This window comes from Nomascus leucogenys, chromosome 22a (genome assembly GCF_006542625.1).
Source record: "Nomascus leucogenys isolate Asia chromosome 22a, Asia_NLE_v1, whole genome shotgun sequence".
NCBI lineage: Eukaryota > Metazoa > Chordata > Mammalia > Primates > Hylobatidae > Nomascus > Nomascus leucogenys.
The window spans coordinates 56954134-56974099 of NC_044402.1; the positions used below are offsets into that span (position 1 = coordinate 56954134).

Sequence of the window (19966 nt, forward strand, 5' to 3'; positions counted from 1 at the left end):
TGTCCTTTGTAGGGACATGGATGAAACTGGAAAACATCATTCTCAGTAAACTATCGCAAGGACAAAAAACCAAACACCGCATGTTCTCACTCATAGGTGGGAATTGAACAATGAGAACACATGGACACAGGAGGGGGAACATCACACTCCGGGGACTGTTGTAGGGTGGGGGGAGGGGGGAGGGACAGCATTAGGAGATATACCTAATGCTAAATGACGAGTTAATGGGTGCAGGAAATCAACATGGCACATGGATACATATGTAACAAACCTGCACATTTTGCACATGTACCCTAAAACCTAAAGTATAATAAAAAAAAAAAAAAAGAAAAATAATGTCAACCAAGAATCCTATATTAAGCAAAACAGTATTTCAAAAGTGAGAGAAAAATTAAGACATTCCATGTAAACAGAAGCTGAACAAGTTCATTACCAGATGTGCCCTGTAAGAAATGGTCAAGGGAGTCCTATAAGGTGAAATGAAAAGACACTAAACAATAACACAAAGCCAGGCATCCATATGAAGAAATAAAGATTGTCAATGAAGGTTAATACTTCAGCAATTATAAAAGCTAATATTATTGTAATAATTGTTTATAACTCCTCTTTTTGTTTTTTACATGATTTAAAAAACCAATATGTCAAAAAATAATTAGTCTAAAAGCTAGTATGATTAAAACTTTGGTTTGGTAGAATATATATATAAAAAAATGATCCAACTATATGCTGTCTACAAGAGACTCACTTTAGATCCAAAGACACAAACAGATTAAAAGTGAAAGGTTGAAGAAAAGATTCCATGCAAATAGTAACCAAAAGAAATCAGGGGTGGCTATACTAATATAAGACAAAATAGACTTTAAATCAGAAAAAGTTATAAGAGATAAAGAAGGATATTATATATATTAATAAAAGGTTCAACATACCACCAAAAAGATATAACAATTATATACATTTACATACTTATTAAAAGACCACCATACTATATAAAATAAAAACTGACAGAATTAAAGGGAGAAATAGTTCTACAATAACAGTTGGAGATTTTAATGCCACACTCTCAATAATGTATAGAACAAGCAGACAGAAGATAAGCAAGGAAATAGAGGACTTAACACAATAAACCAATGAGATCTAATAGTCATTTAATAGGTATAGAGCTTCAGTTTTACAAGATGAAAAGTTATGAAGATGGATGGTTGTAATGACTGCACAATTTTATGTTATGTGTATTTTACCACAACAAAGAAAAAATTAAACCAAAGAGGAAGAAGAACAGGAAACAATAAGAACAACAACAACCAGTAGTAGTAGTAGTAGTAGTAGTAGTAGCAGCAATAGTAATGGTAGTAGTAGTAGCAGCAGCAGAAGACAGAAAGAAAATAAAGCACAAGACATTTGGTGAGATTGAAACACTGACTGGAGAAACTTGTGACGAAGAAACTGGTCCCAATTTTTTTTTTGGTATAATAATTGCATTCAGGTTATCTTTTTATTTAACAAATCTTTTTGTCAGAGAATGCAACTTGTTCTGCCACCCACACTGGAGTACAGTGGCACCATCATAGCTCACTGCAGCCTCGAACTCCCAGGCTCGAGTGACCCTGCTGCTTCAGCCTCCCAAGTAGCTGGGACTACAGGCATGAGCTACCATGCCTGGCTAGTATTTTTTTATTTTTGTAGAGACGGGGGTCTTGCTATGTTACCCAGGCTGGTCTTGAACACCTCAGCTTTGCAAGGTGCTGGGATTATAGGCATGAGCCACAGTGCCTGGCTAGGTTATATTTTAAGAGTCCTTGTCATTTAGAAATACATTCTAAAACAATTACAGATTGGCTACAGAATTATCAGGAGGTACAGACAAAACAAGATTGGCTATAAGTTGATAACTCCTGAAATGGGTAATGGATCTCTGGGGATTCATTAAACTCTTTCTACTTCTTTACATTTGAAATTTTTTTTTTTTTTTTGAGACGGAGTCTCGCTCTGTCACCCAGGCTGGAGTGCAGTGGCGCGATCTCGGCTCTCTGCAAGCTGCGCCTCCTGGGTTCACGCCATTCTCCTGCCTCAGCCTCTCCGAGTAGCTGGGACTACAGGTGCCCGCCACCACGCCCGGCTAATTTTTTTGTATTTTTAGTAGAGACGGGGTTTCACCGTGGTCTCAATCTCCTGACCTCATGATCCACCCACCTCGGTCTCCCAAAGTGCTGGGATTACAAGCGTGAGCCACCGCGCCCGGCCCTACATTTTAAATTTACCAACGATTCTGCTGAGAAAAAAAATCCAACCCCCCCCCGAAGGTGGAGTCTTGCTCTGTCACCCAGGCTGGAGTGCAGTGGCATGATCTCAGGTCACTGCAACCTCTGCCTCCCAGGTTCAAACAATTCTCCTACCTCAGCCTCACAAGTAGCTGGGATTACAGGCACACGCCACCATGCCTCGCTAATTTTTGTATTTTTAGTAGAGATGGGGTTTCGCCATGTTGGCCAGTCTGGTCTTGAACTCCTGACCTCATGATCTGCCCGCTTTGGCCTCCCAAAGTGCTGGGATTACAGGTGTGAGCCACTGCATCTGGCCAAGAAATTTTTTTAAAAAAGCAATTAAATAGGCTGGGCATGGTGGCTCACACCTTCAATCCCAGCACTTTGGGAGGCTGTGGCAGGTGGATCGCCAGCATGGCGAAACCCCACCTCTACTAAAAATACAAAAATTAGCTGGGCGTGGTGGTGTGCACCTGTAATCTCAGCTACTAGGGGTGGGGGGTGAGGCAGGAGAATCGCTTGAACCCGGGAGGTGGAGGTTGCAGTGAGCCGAGATTGCGCCATTGTATTCCAGCCTGGGCAACAAGAATGAAACTCTGTCTCAAAATAAATAAATAAAAATAAAAAAACAATTAAATAAAAAAATTTATCAAAACAAGATTTAAAATGCAGATTACTTAAAAAGACTAAACATAAAATAGGATTGTAAAGCTATTCTCTTATGTTTCTAGCTTCTATCTGCTTAATTTTTATTTGTTGAGAGAAGTATTACAATTTGAAAATGTTTTAATTTGTAAGCAGTGATATTAAAATGACCAAACATATAGTAGCTTAAAAAAAAACCTGACAGAACATCATAATCAAGTGGCAAAAAGGAAGAGCCAAATAATTTGAGTGAAAGAAAGCTAATGAGTAGCAATCAGAAGCACTAGTAATTGAAATCACAAGGTTCCTTTTTTTTTTTTTTTTTTTTTTTTGAGGCAGAGTCTCGCTCTGTCGCCCAGGCTGGAGTGCAGTGGCGCGATCTCGGCTCACTGCAAGCTCCTCCTCCCAGGTTCACGCCATTCTCCTGCCTCAGCCTCCTGAGTAGCTGGGACTACAGGCGTCCACCACCACGCCCAGCTAATTTTTCTGTATTTTTAGTAGAGACGGGGTTTCACCGTGTTAGCCAGGATGGTCTCGATTTCCTGACCTCGTGATCTGCCCGCCTCGGCCTCCCAAAGTGCTGGGATTATGGGTGTGAGCCACTGCACCCAGCCCACAAGGTTACATTTTTAAAAAATCTCTTGGGGAAACAGTGTAAAGAAAATAACAAAAGGCTGAAAGTAAAAGGCTTACGTTATTGGGTAAGCACATTTAGGGCACATTATGAATAAGAGGGGCTAGCAAAAAAGACAGTATATAGCATGAAAAAAAGTATCCTAAAGACATAGGAGGTCATATAGGTAGACAATAATGACTGGCTCATGTCAACATTATATAGAGAAACCAACTGTCCTCCTTCTTAATCATCCTTTTCCCCTCACCCTCCAGGCAAGTAGAATGAGCCAGTTTATACGGAATTCTGTAATAACTAACTTTCTAGCTTAGGGTTTATATTTTATATACTTTATATTTTAATATGAGAAACGATAGTGGTCCAGAGAAAAAAACGCCTGAACAAACATACACACGAATGTGGATGTACCGCTCTGTGTGGGTATGTTATGTTGGGAAAACGGGTAGAGGCAGGAGAGTGACATGAGCCATTACTAACCCTTAACATAGTGTTTTGAGTTATATTCTTTCAATATCTAACAGTAGTAAATAATGCAGGAGCAAAGACAGCTGGGAGATAAGGATGAAGAAAGACGGGAAAAAACGGCTAAGAACAAATGGAGAAAAGAATAAAATAGGGAATCAATGGACAGAAGCTACAGAGAAACCACCTAGCAATGTTTGAAAAATATCTTGGGGGCCGGGCGCGTTGGCTCACACCTGTAATCCCAGCACTTTGGGAGGCCGAGGCAGGCAGATCACCTGAGGTCAGGAGTTCGAGACCAGCCTGACCAACGTGGAGAAACCCCATCTCTACTAAAAATACAAAAGTTGGGTGTGGTGGCATGCACCTGTAATCCCAGCTACTTGGGAGGCTGAGGCAGGAGAATCACTTGAACCCAGGAGGCAGAGGTTACAGTGAGCCGAGATTATGCCATTGAACTCCAGCCTGGGCAACAAGATTGAAACTCCATCTCAAAAAAAAAAAAAGAAAAAAGAAAAATATCTTGGAACTTGAAATTCAAACCTCCTAAGATATTTCAATAGTTAAAAAGCCTTCTTTGCTTAGTTAGGGTCAAATAAAGGTACTCAGCATTTCTGGGGAGATTTGAGAGTATTTCTATAGTTTTACTTGGAACTTTTGCAAATTAGTAAAGAAATCTGGCACAATGACAAACATTACAAGATTAAATAACAGAAAAAACAGATATGGCCACCACAACACCCTGTGTAGGTTTTAAAAAAATTCCTTGGTTAGAATTCTTAATTCTTTGAAAACACACACACACACACACACACACAGAAAGAGAGAAAGAGAGAAAGCCATCCACAAAGTGACCACAATCAGCACAAGATACTGTTTTAAGATGGTTGCAGCAGTTTTCCTTAGACATCTGGGGGATCTGTGATTTGTATTTTTCTAAGAAATGACTCAGAATTGACTTTAGAACAATAGTCTTTCCACATTATCAACTGTTCTCTCTCCCATCCCTTCCTTCCTGCTTCTCTGTTCAAATCTCTTCCCATAGTCTACACGAAACTACAGTCATATGTAATCCTGTCTCCTTTAAATACAAAAAGATCAACAGCAATTAGGAATGTGCCTTAAAGGAAGCCAAACATGCATGAAAAGTAAAATAATGTATGAAATGCCTTTATACATTTTAAAAATAGCTTATAAACAGGTGATTTTAGATTTATCCAATCTAAGTAAGATTCGACTTCATCTTTTACTGAAAAATCTGATTGACCTTTATAAGCACAGCTGTTGCAACAACCTTTCCATTAGCTCACCGCACGTCACTTTGATACCTGTGAAGAAAATCAGCTACGGTTCCTTCCAATTCTACAGTTCTAAAAAATCCAGATAAAAACATAAAACAAGTCAGTTTTTCATTATAATAGAACGTGAACAATTATACCCTTTTAGACTCTAAACATAATCTACATTCACAGCCTCTTCAAAGTTGAGGCTTAGTATAATAAATACAATCATACCTTGAATTGTTTATCCAGTTTCTTTCTTCCTTTCTTTTTCTCTCTTTTTCTCTTTCTTTTAGACAGTATCTTTCTTTCCTTTTTTTTTTTTTTTTAAAGACAGAGTCTGGCTCTGTCACCCAGGCTGGAGTGCAGTGGGCTCAATCTTGGCTCCCTGCAACCTCTGCCTCCCCGGTTCAAGCGATTCTCCAGCCTCAGCCTCTCCAGTAGCTAGGATTACAGGAGCCTGCCACCAGGTCCAGCTAATTTTTGTATTTTAGTAGAAATAGAGTTTCACCATGTTCGCCAGGTGGGTCTCGAACTCCTGACCTCAGGTGACCCGCCTGCCTCGGCCTTCCCAAAGTGCTGGGATTATAGGCATGAGCCACCGTGCCTGGCCTACCCAGTATTTTTCATAAGAAATTACTTCCCTTAAAGTTTCTGTGCTAACTGACAAAAATCATAGACTCTTTACTTAGTGATACAAGGCATTTTCTAAAAGTTTCCTTTGATTTCGCTTTAATTTGCCTGAAAACAGGACAACAAGCTTAAAGCAATATTCTGAAAAATCACACCACACAAAATTAGACAAAATTCAGATGTGTGTTCAGAAGTGTACAATAAAAGAGGTAATTTTATTATAGTTTGCCTTGAGAAAAGACACCAAGGCCATCTACACAATAAATCTAGTTCCTTTCTTTGGGATTGGGATGATCTATTCTCAAACAGGTTTTTAAAAGGATACGTGTTCCATTAACTCCTGATATTTTAAAGTCATCTAGTAGTTGAACAACCATTTCTCTATTTGGATCATTAGGGTCTGAATTGCGAACCTGTAGTGGGGAAGAGACAGTATTTAGCAAAAGATAAAACATGGAAATAAGCCAAATGGTAGGGGAAGAATACTTACAGCAAATTAACTACAAGAAAGAGCTCACATAAATCTATTTTTAAAATATACTAAAATTTCAATAGCTTTAATGGAGAAAAATCTTAGTCAATTCATAAGAGGAAATACAACCAAAAGGAACTATTTTTCTAATTAAACTATTTTGCTCCCTGATATCAATCAAAGTGTAGCCTCCAAATTAACTGATGATTACCAGGCTACGAGGAACTAAGAAGCTTTTGCAGGATGCAAATCAACTACAGCACTAACCACACTGTTTTTTTCGGCGGACATTTTTTTTTTCCATGGAAAAACGTTCTCAATGAAGAAAATAGTATGCTGATTTACTTTTGGGTAGGTACAAGGCTCCTCATCTTGTCACAAACGGACATTCTGAAAAGTACTGTCTTAAGCCAGGTGCAGTGGCTTGTGCCTGTAACCCCAGCTACTCTGGAGGCTAAGGCAGATCACCTGAGGCCAGGAGTTGAAAATAAAAAAGAAAACTACTGCCATAGAAATCTCCTGGTGCAACATTCTCACTTTTCGAATAAAAAATCTAAGACTCAGAAAGAAAAAAAATGGTAACATGGAGGACATACTGGGGTAAAGGTGACCTAAACCCAGGTTTTCTAATTCTGAGTTTAAGTTCCTTCTACCACACTGGCATATTCCTAATTTAAAACAAAACTAAAAACACATTTTTGATAGAATTTATCTCAGCTTCCAGGTATAAATGGAATCAATAAATACAGTATTTTTATATTATGTATTCTATAACATATTTGAAAACAACAAAAAAGATGCTATACATTTATTTACACAACTTTCCTTTTAACCATAGTAGGAAAAAAAAACATTATGACAGTAGCTACCTGGCCTGTAAAACATGCTCAGTGAATATTTTTATTCATTTGAAAGGTTTTTTGGTTTATGCGTGTAAGAAGAATTCTAATCATAGCATTTGCCACCAGTTCCCTACTACATGCATGGAATGTGTAAATATTGTTGTCTTCCTTTACCTCTTTAAGGATACTAGAACTTCATAGAGAAAATTATCCATGCTAAACAGTCTCCACTTGGTGTGTTTTAATTCAATGAAACTTGATTTATTTATAATTCTTCACATTCATACATATAATCTAATACTCACTGACTTCAGCAACCGGATTTCATCTAGTGCTGTTTCGGTGTAATGCTCAGCACTTTTAACTACTTTCATTGCCACAAATTTCTTCCCCCTAAGAAACAAACAGGCAATTAAGACTACATAGCCTACCCTTACTTTAGGAAGCTAAGGTTTAGCTATAAGATGGTTAAAAGGACAAATATTGATTTCACGTTTCCCTGTAGCCCAAACAAACTACTTCTATGGGAACATTTGTACTTGTTAATGACACTAACTGGCCAGATTTCATTTATAGGAAGAATAAAAAATCTGTTCTCAGATAATCTCAGTTGTCGAACATTTTCTCTGAGTTAAAATCCGTCTTTTGAATATCTCCCTGAGTTACAAGCAAAACTGCAAAATGAGGATAAATAAGGGGAAAGATATTACCAAATTCCAAGTGTTCTGTGTATATATCTGTACATAGGCAAAAACTAAAAGGTTAAAAGCTGTAATATTTTCCCATAGGCAGCCAGAAGAAATATTTGGGTGAAAAGAAAATGATAAAAATCACAAAAAAATCAAACGACAAAAGCTTTACCAGCATTAATTTAATCACTCTTGTCTCTAAAGTAGAAAGGGAGATATATAATACTGATTCTTCAGGAAAGAAAAGTGGTTTCTCCAAGAATATGGAGACTATTGCCAACAACAAAATTCTGATAAATGAATCAGGCTAGAGATAGATAGAAGCCTGGATCAGCAGTGGAAACTCAAACATATTTAGACATCATCTAACTAATTCTTTTACAGAACCACTAAAACTTACTGAATATCCCATGATAACCATACTGTTGAAAAGTGTCCCCAGCCTAACTTTCGGATCACATGGTATCTCCCATTGAACAGATCTCCAATTTTCACAAGATGATAACCTCCTGGAAGAAACGGGGGAAATATAATCAGAAAAACCAGGACGAGAAACAATGGTAAGAAAAGGCATTTTTACATCACATTTTTCAACATCTATATACCTTTTATCAATAAAAAGTTTCTTTTATACAATCAATTCAACAGAAGAAAATCTTAATAGTCAAATCAGCCACATAGTATTACTGAATTCATGTTATTAAAAAAAGTGAATAATGATTTAGATTGAGCCTACAACAGCCTCATCCAAAAACAATAAAAAGGTTGTATATCACAATATTCTTGTCTCTCAATAATCCAATAGGTTTATCTAAACATATATATCTATTTACAATTACAGTCTCAGGTGTTTTCTAGGAGACAGAATAATTGTTTATTTAGCAAAAAAAAAAAAAAAAAAAAAAGCAAGTAAGCAAACGGGATTTTGTTTCTCTAAATAAAAACAAAACAAAACAGCCCAGGTGCGGTGGCTCATGCCTGTAATCCCAGCACTTTGGGAGGCTGAGGAAGGCAGATCATTTGAGGTCAGGAGATCGAGACCAGCCTGGCCAACGTGGTGAAACCTGTCTCTATTAAAAATACAAAAATTAAGGCGGGGCATGGTGGCTCATGCCTGTAATCCCAGCACTTTGGGAGGCTGAGGCAGGTGGATCACCTGAGGTCAGGAGTTCAAGACCAGCCTGGCCAACATTATAAAAAACCCCATCTCTACTAAAAATACAAAAATTGGCCAGCATCGTGGCGCATGCCTGTAGTCCCAGCTACTCGGGAGGCTGAGGCAGGAGAATCGCTTGAACCCAGGAGGTGGAGGTTGCAGTGAGCTGAGATTGTGCCACTTCACTCCAGCCTGGGCGACAGAGTGAGACTCTGTCTCAAAAAACAAACAAACAAATAAAAACAAAAAACAAAAAGCGGCAAGGCATGGTGGCTCACCCCTGTAATCTCAGCACTTTGGGAGGCCAAGGCAGACGGATCACAAGGTCAGGAGATTGAGACTATCCTGGCTAACACGGTAAAACCCCGTCTCTACTAAAAAAAAAAATACAAAAAATTAGCCGGGTATGGTGGCAGGCGCCTGTAGTCCCAGCTACTCGGGAGGCTGAGGCAGGAGAATGGCATGAACCCGGGAGGCAGAGCTTGCAGTAAGCCGAGATCGCGCCAACTGCACTCCAGCCTGGGCGACAGAGTGAGACTCTGCCTCAAAAACAAAAAAACAAAAACAAAAACAAAAAACAAACAAAAAAACCCAAACATTAGCCAGGCGTGGTGGTGGGTGCCTGAGGCATGAGAATCGCTTGAACCCAGGAGTCAGAGGCTGCAGTGAGCTGAGATCGTGCCACAGCACTCCAGCCTGGGCAACTCTGTCTCAAAAAAACAAAATTAAAAAAACCCCAAAAAACAGAAAACAGAGGAAGGCCTGAAAAGGCTGCCAACAGTGGCAAGAATCAAGGTATTTTCATATTTGTCTTTGTCAGCTGAGAATAAGGAGGACCACATTCTTCTCCTAGATGGTATGATACATTCCATTTTGTGTTCCTACCCAAAGACTCTAGAAAGTTTCATCAAGAAACAGAAAAGATAACAGGCAACCTGATGACACCATTTAAGTGTCTGTAATTCCAGTTTAACTTAACAGCCATCACTATGAGAAAAAAAGTAGTAAGAAGGTATTTTGCAAAAATCTATATGCCAAAATGTTACCATTGGTTATATGTGGCTGATAGCATTGCAGAAGTCTTTTACTTTCTTTTCTGTTTAACACAGCTCTGAAATTTTCTAAGGTAAATATATACTATAATTTTTAAAGAGGAAAAAGGTAAAAACATTTAATATAAAATTAGGCTTTGATAAATTAAATCAGACTAAGAACAAATACTATTTCCTATGTTTTAGAGAAAAAGATACAAGTAAACAGCAATAAAACCGTGTTTATGCTGATAGATCAAACACCCAAATGAGAAATTGCAAATAGATGGCTCATGTCTCACTTCATACCTCCTTATGAACTTACCTTTACAATAATCATTAGGATCTTCTTGCTCATCATCATCAGATCCCAGAATCTCCTCTTCCTGCTCTGGTAGATCACTCTCAGAGTGGGGAGCAGAGCCTCGGTGCTGAGTTTCAGATCTAAGAAATGATATAAAAATGCCCATTCCATTTGGACAGAAGAAAATAAGACATTATCAAATGCTGCCCTCCCCACAAAAAACTAAACTTTCAGATAGTATGAACAGAGTATTACCAAGTGGCAGCCTAGGAAAATATTAGCTGTAGTTTTACCTCATGTTAGAAAAATACTACTTTTTTAAAACTTCATTACATAATAAAATCTGAAAAATATTAAAAAGTACAATGGAGAAAAATTACTTGAATCTCAATATCCAAACATAATCACTGATAAACTACTGAATCTTCTTCCATTATGTTGCTGTATCGTCATAAAAATATTTATCTGTAATCACATACTATATAAACAAATTTGCATCTGGCTTTTTCTATTATAAACTTTTTTCATTTCTATGAAATCTCTTAAATCTTAACATGGAGGCCAGGCATGGTGGCTCACATCTGTAATCCCAGCACTTTGGGAGGCCGAGGTGGGTGGATCACCTGAGGTCAGGAGTTCAAAACCAGCCTGGCCAATATGGTGAAACCCCATCTCTACTAAAGATACAAAAAATTTGCCCAGTGTGGTGGTGGGCACTGTAATCCCAGCTACTTGAGAGGCTGAGGCAGGAGAATTGCTTGAACCCGGGAGGTGGAGGCTACGGTGAGACGAGATTGTGCCATTACACTCCAGCCTGGGCAACAAGAGCAAAACTCTGTCTCAAAAAAAAAAAAAAAAAAAAAAAAAAAATCTTAACATGCTTCCCTTAGAAGTATCACTGCTTACTTTGGCACATTCTGCTCAGTTGGACATTTAACTTATTTCCAATTTTTCACTCCTAAAAATATAGTTGTTGAATACTTTTGGATAATCTTTATTCTGTAATTAGAATTATTTCCCTAAAATTAAACTACTAAGTAGGTGTTAAAACATTCCTATTTATAAAAATAACATGTTAAATGTGGAAAATTTGGAAAACACTTGTTTCAAGACATACCTAATCAGAATGACTATTAACATTTTGGAATATTTCCTTCCAGTCAGTGGCCATGAATGCTTTGCTTCTAATGATTTTTTTTTTTTTTTTTTGAGACGGAGTCTTGCTCTGTCACCCAGGCTGGAGTGCAGTGGCGCAATCTCGGCTCACTGCAAGCTCCGCCTCCCGGGTTCACGCCATTCTCCCGCCTCAGCCTCTCCGAGTAGCTGGGACTACAGGCGCCTGCCACCACGCCTGGCTAATTTTTTTTTGTATTTTTTAGTAGAGACGGGGTTTCACCGTGGTCTCGATCTCCTGACCTCGTGATCCGCCCGCCTCGGCCTCCCAAAGTGCTGGGATTACAAGCGTGAGCCACCGCGCCCGGCCGCTTCTAATGATTTTTATGTAGTATGACTGTTTCCCAAAAAGGTTGTACTAAGTTACACCCCCACCAGCCACACATGGGCTTTTGGTATTTAAGTACTACCTCATTCTGAAAACTTAGCTTATTTGATAGGTAAAAATCATATTTCATTTTATAATGCATTAAAAATATTTACTGATTTCCTTCTGTATATGTCTTCAATTAGTTATATCACAACTTTCGTGCACTGAGAAGTTCAAGCAGCAGAAAAACCTGAATTTGCATTCAGGCTCTGACACTTATTAGTTGCCTGTCTTCTAGGAGCTTTAAGCAAAAAAAGCAGGGTACCTCTGGGCCTCATGCCTGTAATTCCAGCACTTTGGGAGGCCGAGGTAAGTAGATCATTTGAGGCCAGGGGTTTGAGACCAGCGTGGCCAACATAAAGAAACCCCATCTCTACTAAAAATACAAAAATTAGCTGGGTGTGGTGGCAGGCACCTGTAATCCCAGCTACTTGGGAGGCTGAGGCACAACAATCACTTGAACCCAGGAGGCAAAGGTTGCAGTGAGCCGAAATCACGTCACTGCACTCCACCCTGGGCAACAGGGCAAGATTCTGTCTAAAAACAACAACAAAACAAAAAGGCAGGGTACACAGCATTCCTTTCAATGGCTAAAGGAAAACACATCTTAATTTTAATTTTTCAGCATTTATTTACCTTTTCATCAACCTGTTTCATCAGATTATTTTTTCAAAAGATTCAATTAACAGAAAAACATTTTAATAGCAAAACCAGTTACATGCTATGACTGAGCTATTTAAGACATAAGAAATACCTTGATGTGACTAATGATTTAGATTTTTGGTGGCCATTCCCCTCAATTCTTGATTTTCTTTTTAATCCCCCAGGGTACACAAAATTAGCTATAAAACTGCATGATTCAATGTTCATTGCAACGGAAAACACGTCTTTGGGAAATTTATTTAGTAATACACTGGCCCACTTTCCTAAGTGGAAATAAGGAGTCTGAATGAACAACAACATTCTCCAATTTGAGATTAAGATGGAATTCTGAAACAGATTCTCTGATTCAAACTTAATGAAAGTAAATGAAATGCGGCCGGTTGTGGTGGCTCACACCTGTAATCCCAGCATTTTGTGAGGCCAAGGCGGGCAGATCCCTTGAGCCTAAAAGCTCAAGACCAGCCTGGGAAACATGGTGAAACCTCATCATTAAGAAAAATGCAAAAATTAACCGGGCTTGGTGGTGCATGTGCCTGTAGTCCCAGCTACTCGGGGAACTGAGGTGGAAGGAATGCTTGAAGCTGGGAGGTTGAGGCTGCAGTGAGTCATGATTGTGCCACTGCACTACAGCATGGGCGACAGAGCAAGACCTTGTCTCAAAAAAAAAAGGGGTGGGGGAAGATGAACTGAAGGCTTGTATAATGGAGTTGACACCGTACACTACACAGCAGACAGGTTGGTATTTATCTTGCAGGGGAAGAAAAGGAGGTCTATTCTCTGAAGAAAATAAACTGGAAAGAACAAATGCTGTTAGTGTGGATGATGCTATCCCAGAGTAAAGTTTTCCAGATTCTGGCATTCAGTGGGACCAAACATCACACAGGTAGCCTCTTAACTATTTACTCTAAAGAAAAAGCTGGCCAGGCACGGTGGCTAATGCCTACAGTCCCAGGACTTTGGGAGGCCGAGGTCAGTGGATCACTTGAGGCCAGGAGTTCAAGACCAGCCTGGCTAACATGGTGAAACCCTGTCTCTACTAAAAATACAAAAATTAGCCAGGCGCAGTGGCATGCGCCTGTAATCACAGCTACTCAGGAGGCTGAGGTGGGAGAATTGCTTGAATCCAGGAGACAGAGGTTGCAATGAGCCGAGATCATGCCACTGCGCTCCAGCCTGGGCGGCAGAGCGAGACTCTGTCTCAAATAAAAGAAAAAAAAAAAAAAAGAAAAAGGCTTGCTAGGGACATAGGGCTATCAATCAGGTCTCTAATGCCTTATCCATAAAAATAAAAGGTGACTAAGGATCATTGAACATTTGAGGAAAGCCCACGGCCCCAAAGACAGAGACCAAGATAAGCAATTGGAAAACTGACCCTAGAAGAGAGATATGCATTCAGGAGAAAGACAAAACTTAAAAACTAGTTAATATGAATACAGAAATGTTAAATGATGCCGATTTCCATATAGACTATGATGCTCTAGTCTAAAAGATGAGTAAAGTCAGAAAGAAGTTTTAGAAAATAAAGTTGACCATTCCCTAAAAGTAGGCGGAAACAAAGGCCCACTTATCTCATAATCACCCATTATCCCGTAATATCTCTATTCAAGATAATAATGCTCAAAAAGAGATGAGACAAACACAATCAAACCAGAAGTTCCCACATCTGAATAATCAGAGTTGCAGAAAGAGAAACTTATGAAAATAGAAGAGATAAAATTATTAAAGAAATTCAAGAAATTTCTGGAGATTGAATGGAAGCTCCACTTAATTTTTTATTAGGGAAATTTTTAAATCCCAGTGTTAAGAAGACTCTAAAGGCTTCTAGGTAAAAAAAGCTAGAAGGGCAATAATTAGACTGTCATCATCTATCTCATCAGAAAGCCAATACACCTAAAGACAATGAGGCAATGACTTCTAAATTCTGAGGATTTTTTTTTTAACCTAGTCTAAGTTTCAACAGCATTTGAGAGCAGAATAAAGTTTTTCAAATATGGACCGACATTGAAACTTATCTCCCATTCATCTTGTCTGAAGAAGTTACTTGAGGTCAAGAAAACAAAGCAGTAAAACTGAGAAAGAAGACATAGGATCCATAGGATTCCGTTTTTTTTTTGTTTTTGTTTTTGTTTTTTTTTTTTTTTTGAGACGGAGTCTCGCTCTGTCACCCAGGCTGGAGTGCAGTGGCGCGATCTCGGCTCACTGCAAGCTCCGCCTCCTGGGTCCACGCCATTCTCCTGCCTCAGCCTCACCGAGTAGCTGGGACTACAGGCGCCCGCCACCACGCCCGGCTAAATTTTTTTTGTATTTTTAGTAGAGACGGGGTTTCACCGTGGTCTCGATCTCCTGACCTCGTGATCCGCCCGCCTCGGCCTCCCAAAGTGCTGGGATTACAAGCGTGAGCCACCGCGCCCGGCAGGATTCTGTTTTACAGATCAAAAACAGAAGAGCCAAAAAGGAAGTTCCAAGAGCCCAATTATAGAGAAGGCCTGAAATGCATTTAATCTGACCTAGAGCCAGAGACCAGAGGGCTCTGAGAGATTCCAGGGAAAAAACAAAAACAAGAAAGTATGCTTGAGACATACTTTCTGGAAGAATCTAACAATATGATAAAAAAGAGGTAACACAAGGGAGAAAAACATAATTATGAATTCCAAGAAACAAAATCTAAACAAAAAAAGTTATGTAATTATAGCACAAGACACGATCAAAATAACATAAATGCAGATTATTGATTTTCTGCTTCAAAATCAACCTAATGATAAAGCACACAATAATTATGGCTACAAAGTAGAACGTAAGGATTCTTTGTAAAGACTGTAAAGACAGAATTTAGGGGGCAGTTGGGAGAGAAAGAAAAGTCCACCAATATTCTCATGTTACAAAGTTAAAGTGCCTACAGTTAATGAAACCAAAAACAAAGGTTGAGGCATATGCTTTCGTGTGTGTGTGTGTGTGTGTGTGTGTGTGTGTGTGTGTGTGTGTGTGTGTGTTCATCCACAGTTCCTGGCTCATAACTCCCACAGCGCTCGTTAGTCTTTTGTTATAATGTTGGGGCTCTTTAGGCCTCAAAAGCAGGCCTCAGAAAACAGACCTCCTGCCCTCTTTCACCTGCTCCTTTTTCTTCCCAATGCAGTAATGTAATCCTCTCGTGCCTTTCCATAAAGAAATTATCTGACCTACCTTATCTGATTCTGATTCATAAGATCCCCATTTCAGAGCCCCACACCTTGGGGGAAGGAATGATGCACAGAGAGGCCAAGAATCTGAACAGACAGGCCCTGCTGGGTTTCCATACTCAGTCTATTAGGTCGTACTTTTTTTGTCCAATCACATTTCTACACAGTTGTCCATGCTTTGTTCATGCCTATCCAATGAAGTCTCCATGAAAGGCCCAAGAGGATGAGGTATGGAGAGCTTCCAGACAGCTGAATAAGTAGAGATTCCTAGAGGGTGGTGCACCCAGAGAGGGCACGGAAGCTCTGCATTCCTTCCCATACCTTAGGCCTTATGCATCTATTCATCTCTATCCTTTGTAATATCTTTTATTTAAAAAAACCAGTAAACATGTTGCCCTGAGCTCCTCTAGCAAATTAATTCAACCCAAGGAGGTGTCATGGGAAACCCAATTTATAGCCAGTTGATCGGAAGCACAGGTAAAACAACCTGGGCTTGCAACTGGCACTGGAAATGGGGGAGAGGCAGTCTTGAGGAGTGAGCCCTCAATCCGTGGGGTCTCCAAGAAGACCCTGTCAGAACTGAATTGAATCAGAGGACATCTAGCTGGTATCTGCTGCAGAACTGATTGTGTGGTGTATGGCGGGGGAAAAAGTCTCATACATTTGGTCACAGGAGTCTGTGTTCATTGTTGTGGTGTGAGAGCAGACAACAAAACAGTTTGAAGTTTTCCTACTCAAGGTATATTAAGTTATAAAGTAATCAAAATAGATAATAACAAGTGTTGGTGAAGAAGTGAAAAAAAACTGGAACCCTTACACATCGCTGGTGGGAATGTAAAATGGCACAATCACTTTACATTTGTTAATTCTTCAAAATGCTAAACATTAGGATTACCATATGACCCAGCAATTCCACTTCTAGGTATATACCAAGAGATGAAAACATGTATCCACACAAAAAGTTGTACATGGGTGTTCACAATGCATAGTTGTATGATTTTGTTACCAATAGTGTTAACCTGAATGGGATCTGGTTACCTTGGAAATGCAGGAACTTATTAAGAATGTACTATAAAGTAAAATGCTGACTGATTCCTGGGGACAGGGTGGAATATACAAATACAACATTATTCATAATAACCAAATAGTGGAAATAATCCAAATGTCCACTAACTGCTGAGTGGATAAACAAAATTCATATATCTATACATAAAAAGGAATGATGTACTGATACCTGCTTTAACAAGATGAATGATCCTTGAAAACATTATACTAAGAGAAGCCAGTTACAAAAGACCACATAATCATAAGATTTTATTTACATGAAATGTCCAGAAAAGACAAATCCATTGAGACAGAAAGTAGATTAGCGGTTGCCAGGGTCTGAGTAAAGGGAGTAATGATGAGTGACTACTAATGGGTTTGGAGTTTTCTTACAGGAGGATAAAAATGCTCTAAATTTAGATCATGGTGAGATACAACAATTCTGAATATATTAAAACAATGGAACTGTACACTAGATGGTGAATTTATGGCATGCAAATTATGTCTCAATAAAGCTGTTAGAAAACTAGGTCCAAATACAGTGCTTTATTGAGAGGAAGAGAGAGATAAAGTGGTGATAGTACAAGTGAACTACATCTTCCTCAATCATAGCAAGAATTCATGGTAATAGCTAAAGCTGATGAATCAAGGAATAGTAGTAAGTATGCTGGAGATGTGCACGTCTATCCAACCATTAGTAAAATAAACAAAAAGCAATGGGTAAAAGTAGTTGCTTTAGGAAGTAGGCCTATGTATAGGGAAAAGGTGAGACAGAGGACTATGTAGCATTTATTTAATTAATTCATTAATTCATTCATTTATTTTTGAGACAGGGTCTCGCTCTGCTGCCCAGGCTGCAGTGCAGTGGTGCTATCACGGTTCCCTCCAGCCTTGTCCTCCTCAGTTCAAGTGATCCTCCCACCTCACTCCCAAGCAGCTGGGACTACAGGCGTGCACCACCATGCCTGGCTAATTTTTAAGTTTTTTTAGAGATGTGATCTCACTATGTTACCCAGACAAGTCTCAAACTCCTGGGCCCAAGTGATTCTCCAGCCTCGGCCTACCAAATTGCTGAGATTACAGGCGTGAGCTACCACACCCAGCCTGTAGCTTTTATTTAAAAAGGCTTCCACTGTGTATTCTATTGGAACAAATTAGACAACTAAATGTCCAACAAGAGGTGGGTTGAATATATTTATTAGCTGCATAGATCACCCATATGTTTATTTAAATTTGATTACCAATTTGTTCATGTAAGGTAAAACCTGTAATTGCTAAAAGGATCATCTACTCAGGCCCACTGATCAATACGTTGCATTATGAATGTTTACTATATTTGAAAATGTATCTATGCAATGAACTTTTAAAGTATTTATAGCAGCACAATTCTCAATTCTAAAGATATGGAACCAACCTAAGTACCCATCGATCAACGAACAGATAAAGAAAATGTGGCATCTATACACCATGGAATACCACTCTGCCATGAAAACGAATGAAATGTCTTTTGCAGCAACTTGGATGGAGCTGGAGGCAATTATTTTAAGTGAAGTAAATCAGGAATGAAGAAAAGCAAATACCGTATGTTCTCACTTATAAGTGGGAGCTAAGCTATCAGGACTTACAGATATACAGAGTGATATAATAGACTCTGGTGACTTAAGGTTGGGGAGAAGATGGAGGGGTTTAGGGATAAAAGACTACATACTGGGTAAAGTGTACACTGCTCAGGTGACTAGTGCACTAAAATCTCAGAATTCACTACTAAAGAACTCACTCACGTAATAAAAACCACCTGTACCCCAAAACTACTGAAATAAAGAAATTTTTTTTAAGTATGTATTACTATATTTTTTACAAGTTAATTTATCACAAACTTTAGCCACGCATGGTGGCAGGCATCTGTAATCTCAGCTACTTGGGAGGCTGAGGCAAAAGAATCACTTGAATTTGGGAGGCGGAGGCAGAGGAATCACTTGAACCCGGGAGGCGGAGGTGGCAGTGAGCCGAGATCATGACATTGCACTCCAGCCTGGGCAACAGAACGAGATTCCATCTCAAAAAAGTTAACTTATCATATTGCCAGGTTCTTCCAGTGTCAAGCATGCCTTCTTATCTGTTTTCCCTAAAACCTCCCTCTTAAAGCCCTTTGACCTCCAGTTCACATTAAAGCCCTCTGAACTCCAGTTCACATTTTCCAAAACAAAACAAAAATGTCAACAAATTCTACACAGACACCGGGCGCGGTGACTCATGCCTGTAATCCCAGTACTTTGGGAGGCCAAGGCAAGCGGATCACCTGAGGTCACGAGTTCAAGACCAGCCTGGCCAACATGGTGAAACCCCGCCTCTACTAAAAATACAAAAATTAGCTGGGCATGGTGGTGCGTGCCTGTAGTCCCAGCTACTCAGGAGGCTGAGGCAGGAGAATCGCTTGAACCTGGGACGTGGAAGTTGTAGTGAGCCGGGATCGCACCACTGCACTCCAGCCTGACGACAGAGCGAGACTCCATCTCACAAACAAAACAGAACAAAACACTGGTGATCTTTAATGAAGCACAATTAGGCAACCACTACACTCCAAACAGATTTTTTTTCAATGGCCTACAAGACCTTATGTGATCTGTCTCCTCATTGCCCCCTCCAACCCATCTCTCTATACATATCTTCTTAGGCCTGTGCTAAAGTGGCACCCTTTCAGAGAACTTCCTTGACTTTCCTATATGAAACAGCAGTCTTTGCCACATGCCCTCTGCCACTCCCCTTACCCTGTTACTTTTCTTCAGCACTTGGCATTTTATTGTCTTCCTCCAGACACTCCCAGAATGTAAGCTTCATGAGGGCAGCTTTTTGTTCAATGGCATATCCTAAATGCCTAGAACCGGGATGTGTACAAGGTATTTCTTTTTCGTCTATAGTTATTATTCATTCTTCAGTTAAAGTCCATTACACCTCTGCCCCCAACAGAACTAGACTGTGAAGAGCCTTAAATGTCAAGCATTGAAGCACTTTACATAGAAGGAAGTAGAGCCATTAGAGTGGCCCTACAAAAGAAATGCTTTAGAAAGATTCCTTTGGGGCCAGGCGCGGTGGCTCATGCCAGTAATCCCAGAGCTTTGGGAAGCCGAGGC

At 39.6% G+C, this 19966-nt stretch overlaps 1 protein-coding gene across 3 annotated transcripts in view; it reads right to left on the minus strand.

Annotated features, from left to right (window-relative positions):
• Positions 1-19966, minus strand: part of SRPK1 (SRSF protein kinase 1) — a 90889-nt gene that overhangs the window by 52786 nt on the left and 18137 nt on the right. For all 3 annotated transcript variants that reach the window (XM_003278862.4, XM_012503241.2, XM_030802733.1), the window contains 4 exons: positions 10431-10549; positions 8319-8427; positions 7535-7622; positions 6241-6328 (listed from right to left, as the gene is read on the minus strand). In XM_003278862.4, the coding sequence (XP_003278910.2) occupies positions 6241-6328; positions 7535-7622; positions 8319-8427; positions 10431-10549 (404 nt within the window). The remainder of the gene's footprint in view (positions 1-6240; positions 6329-7534; positions 7623-8318; positions 8428-10430; positions 10550-19966) is intronic.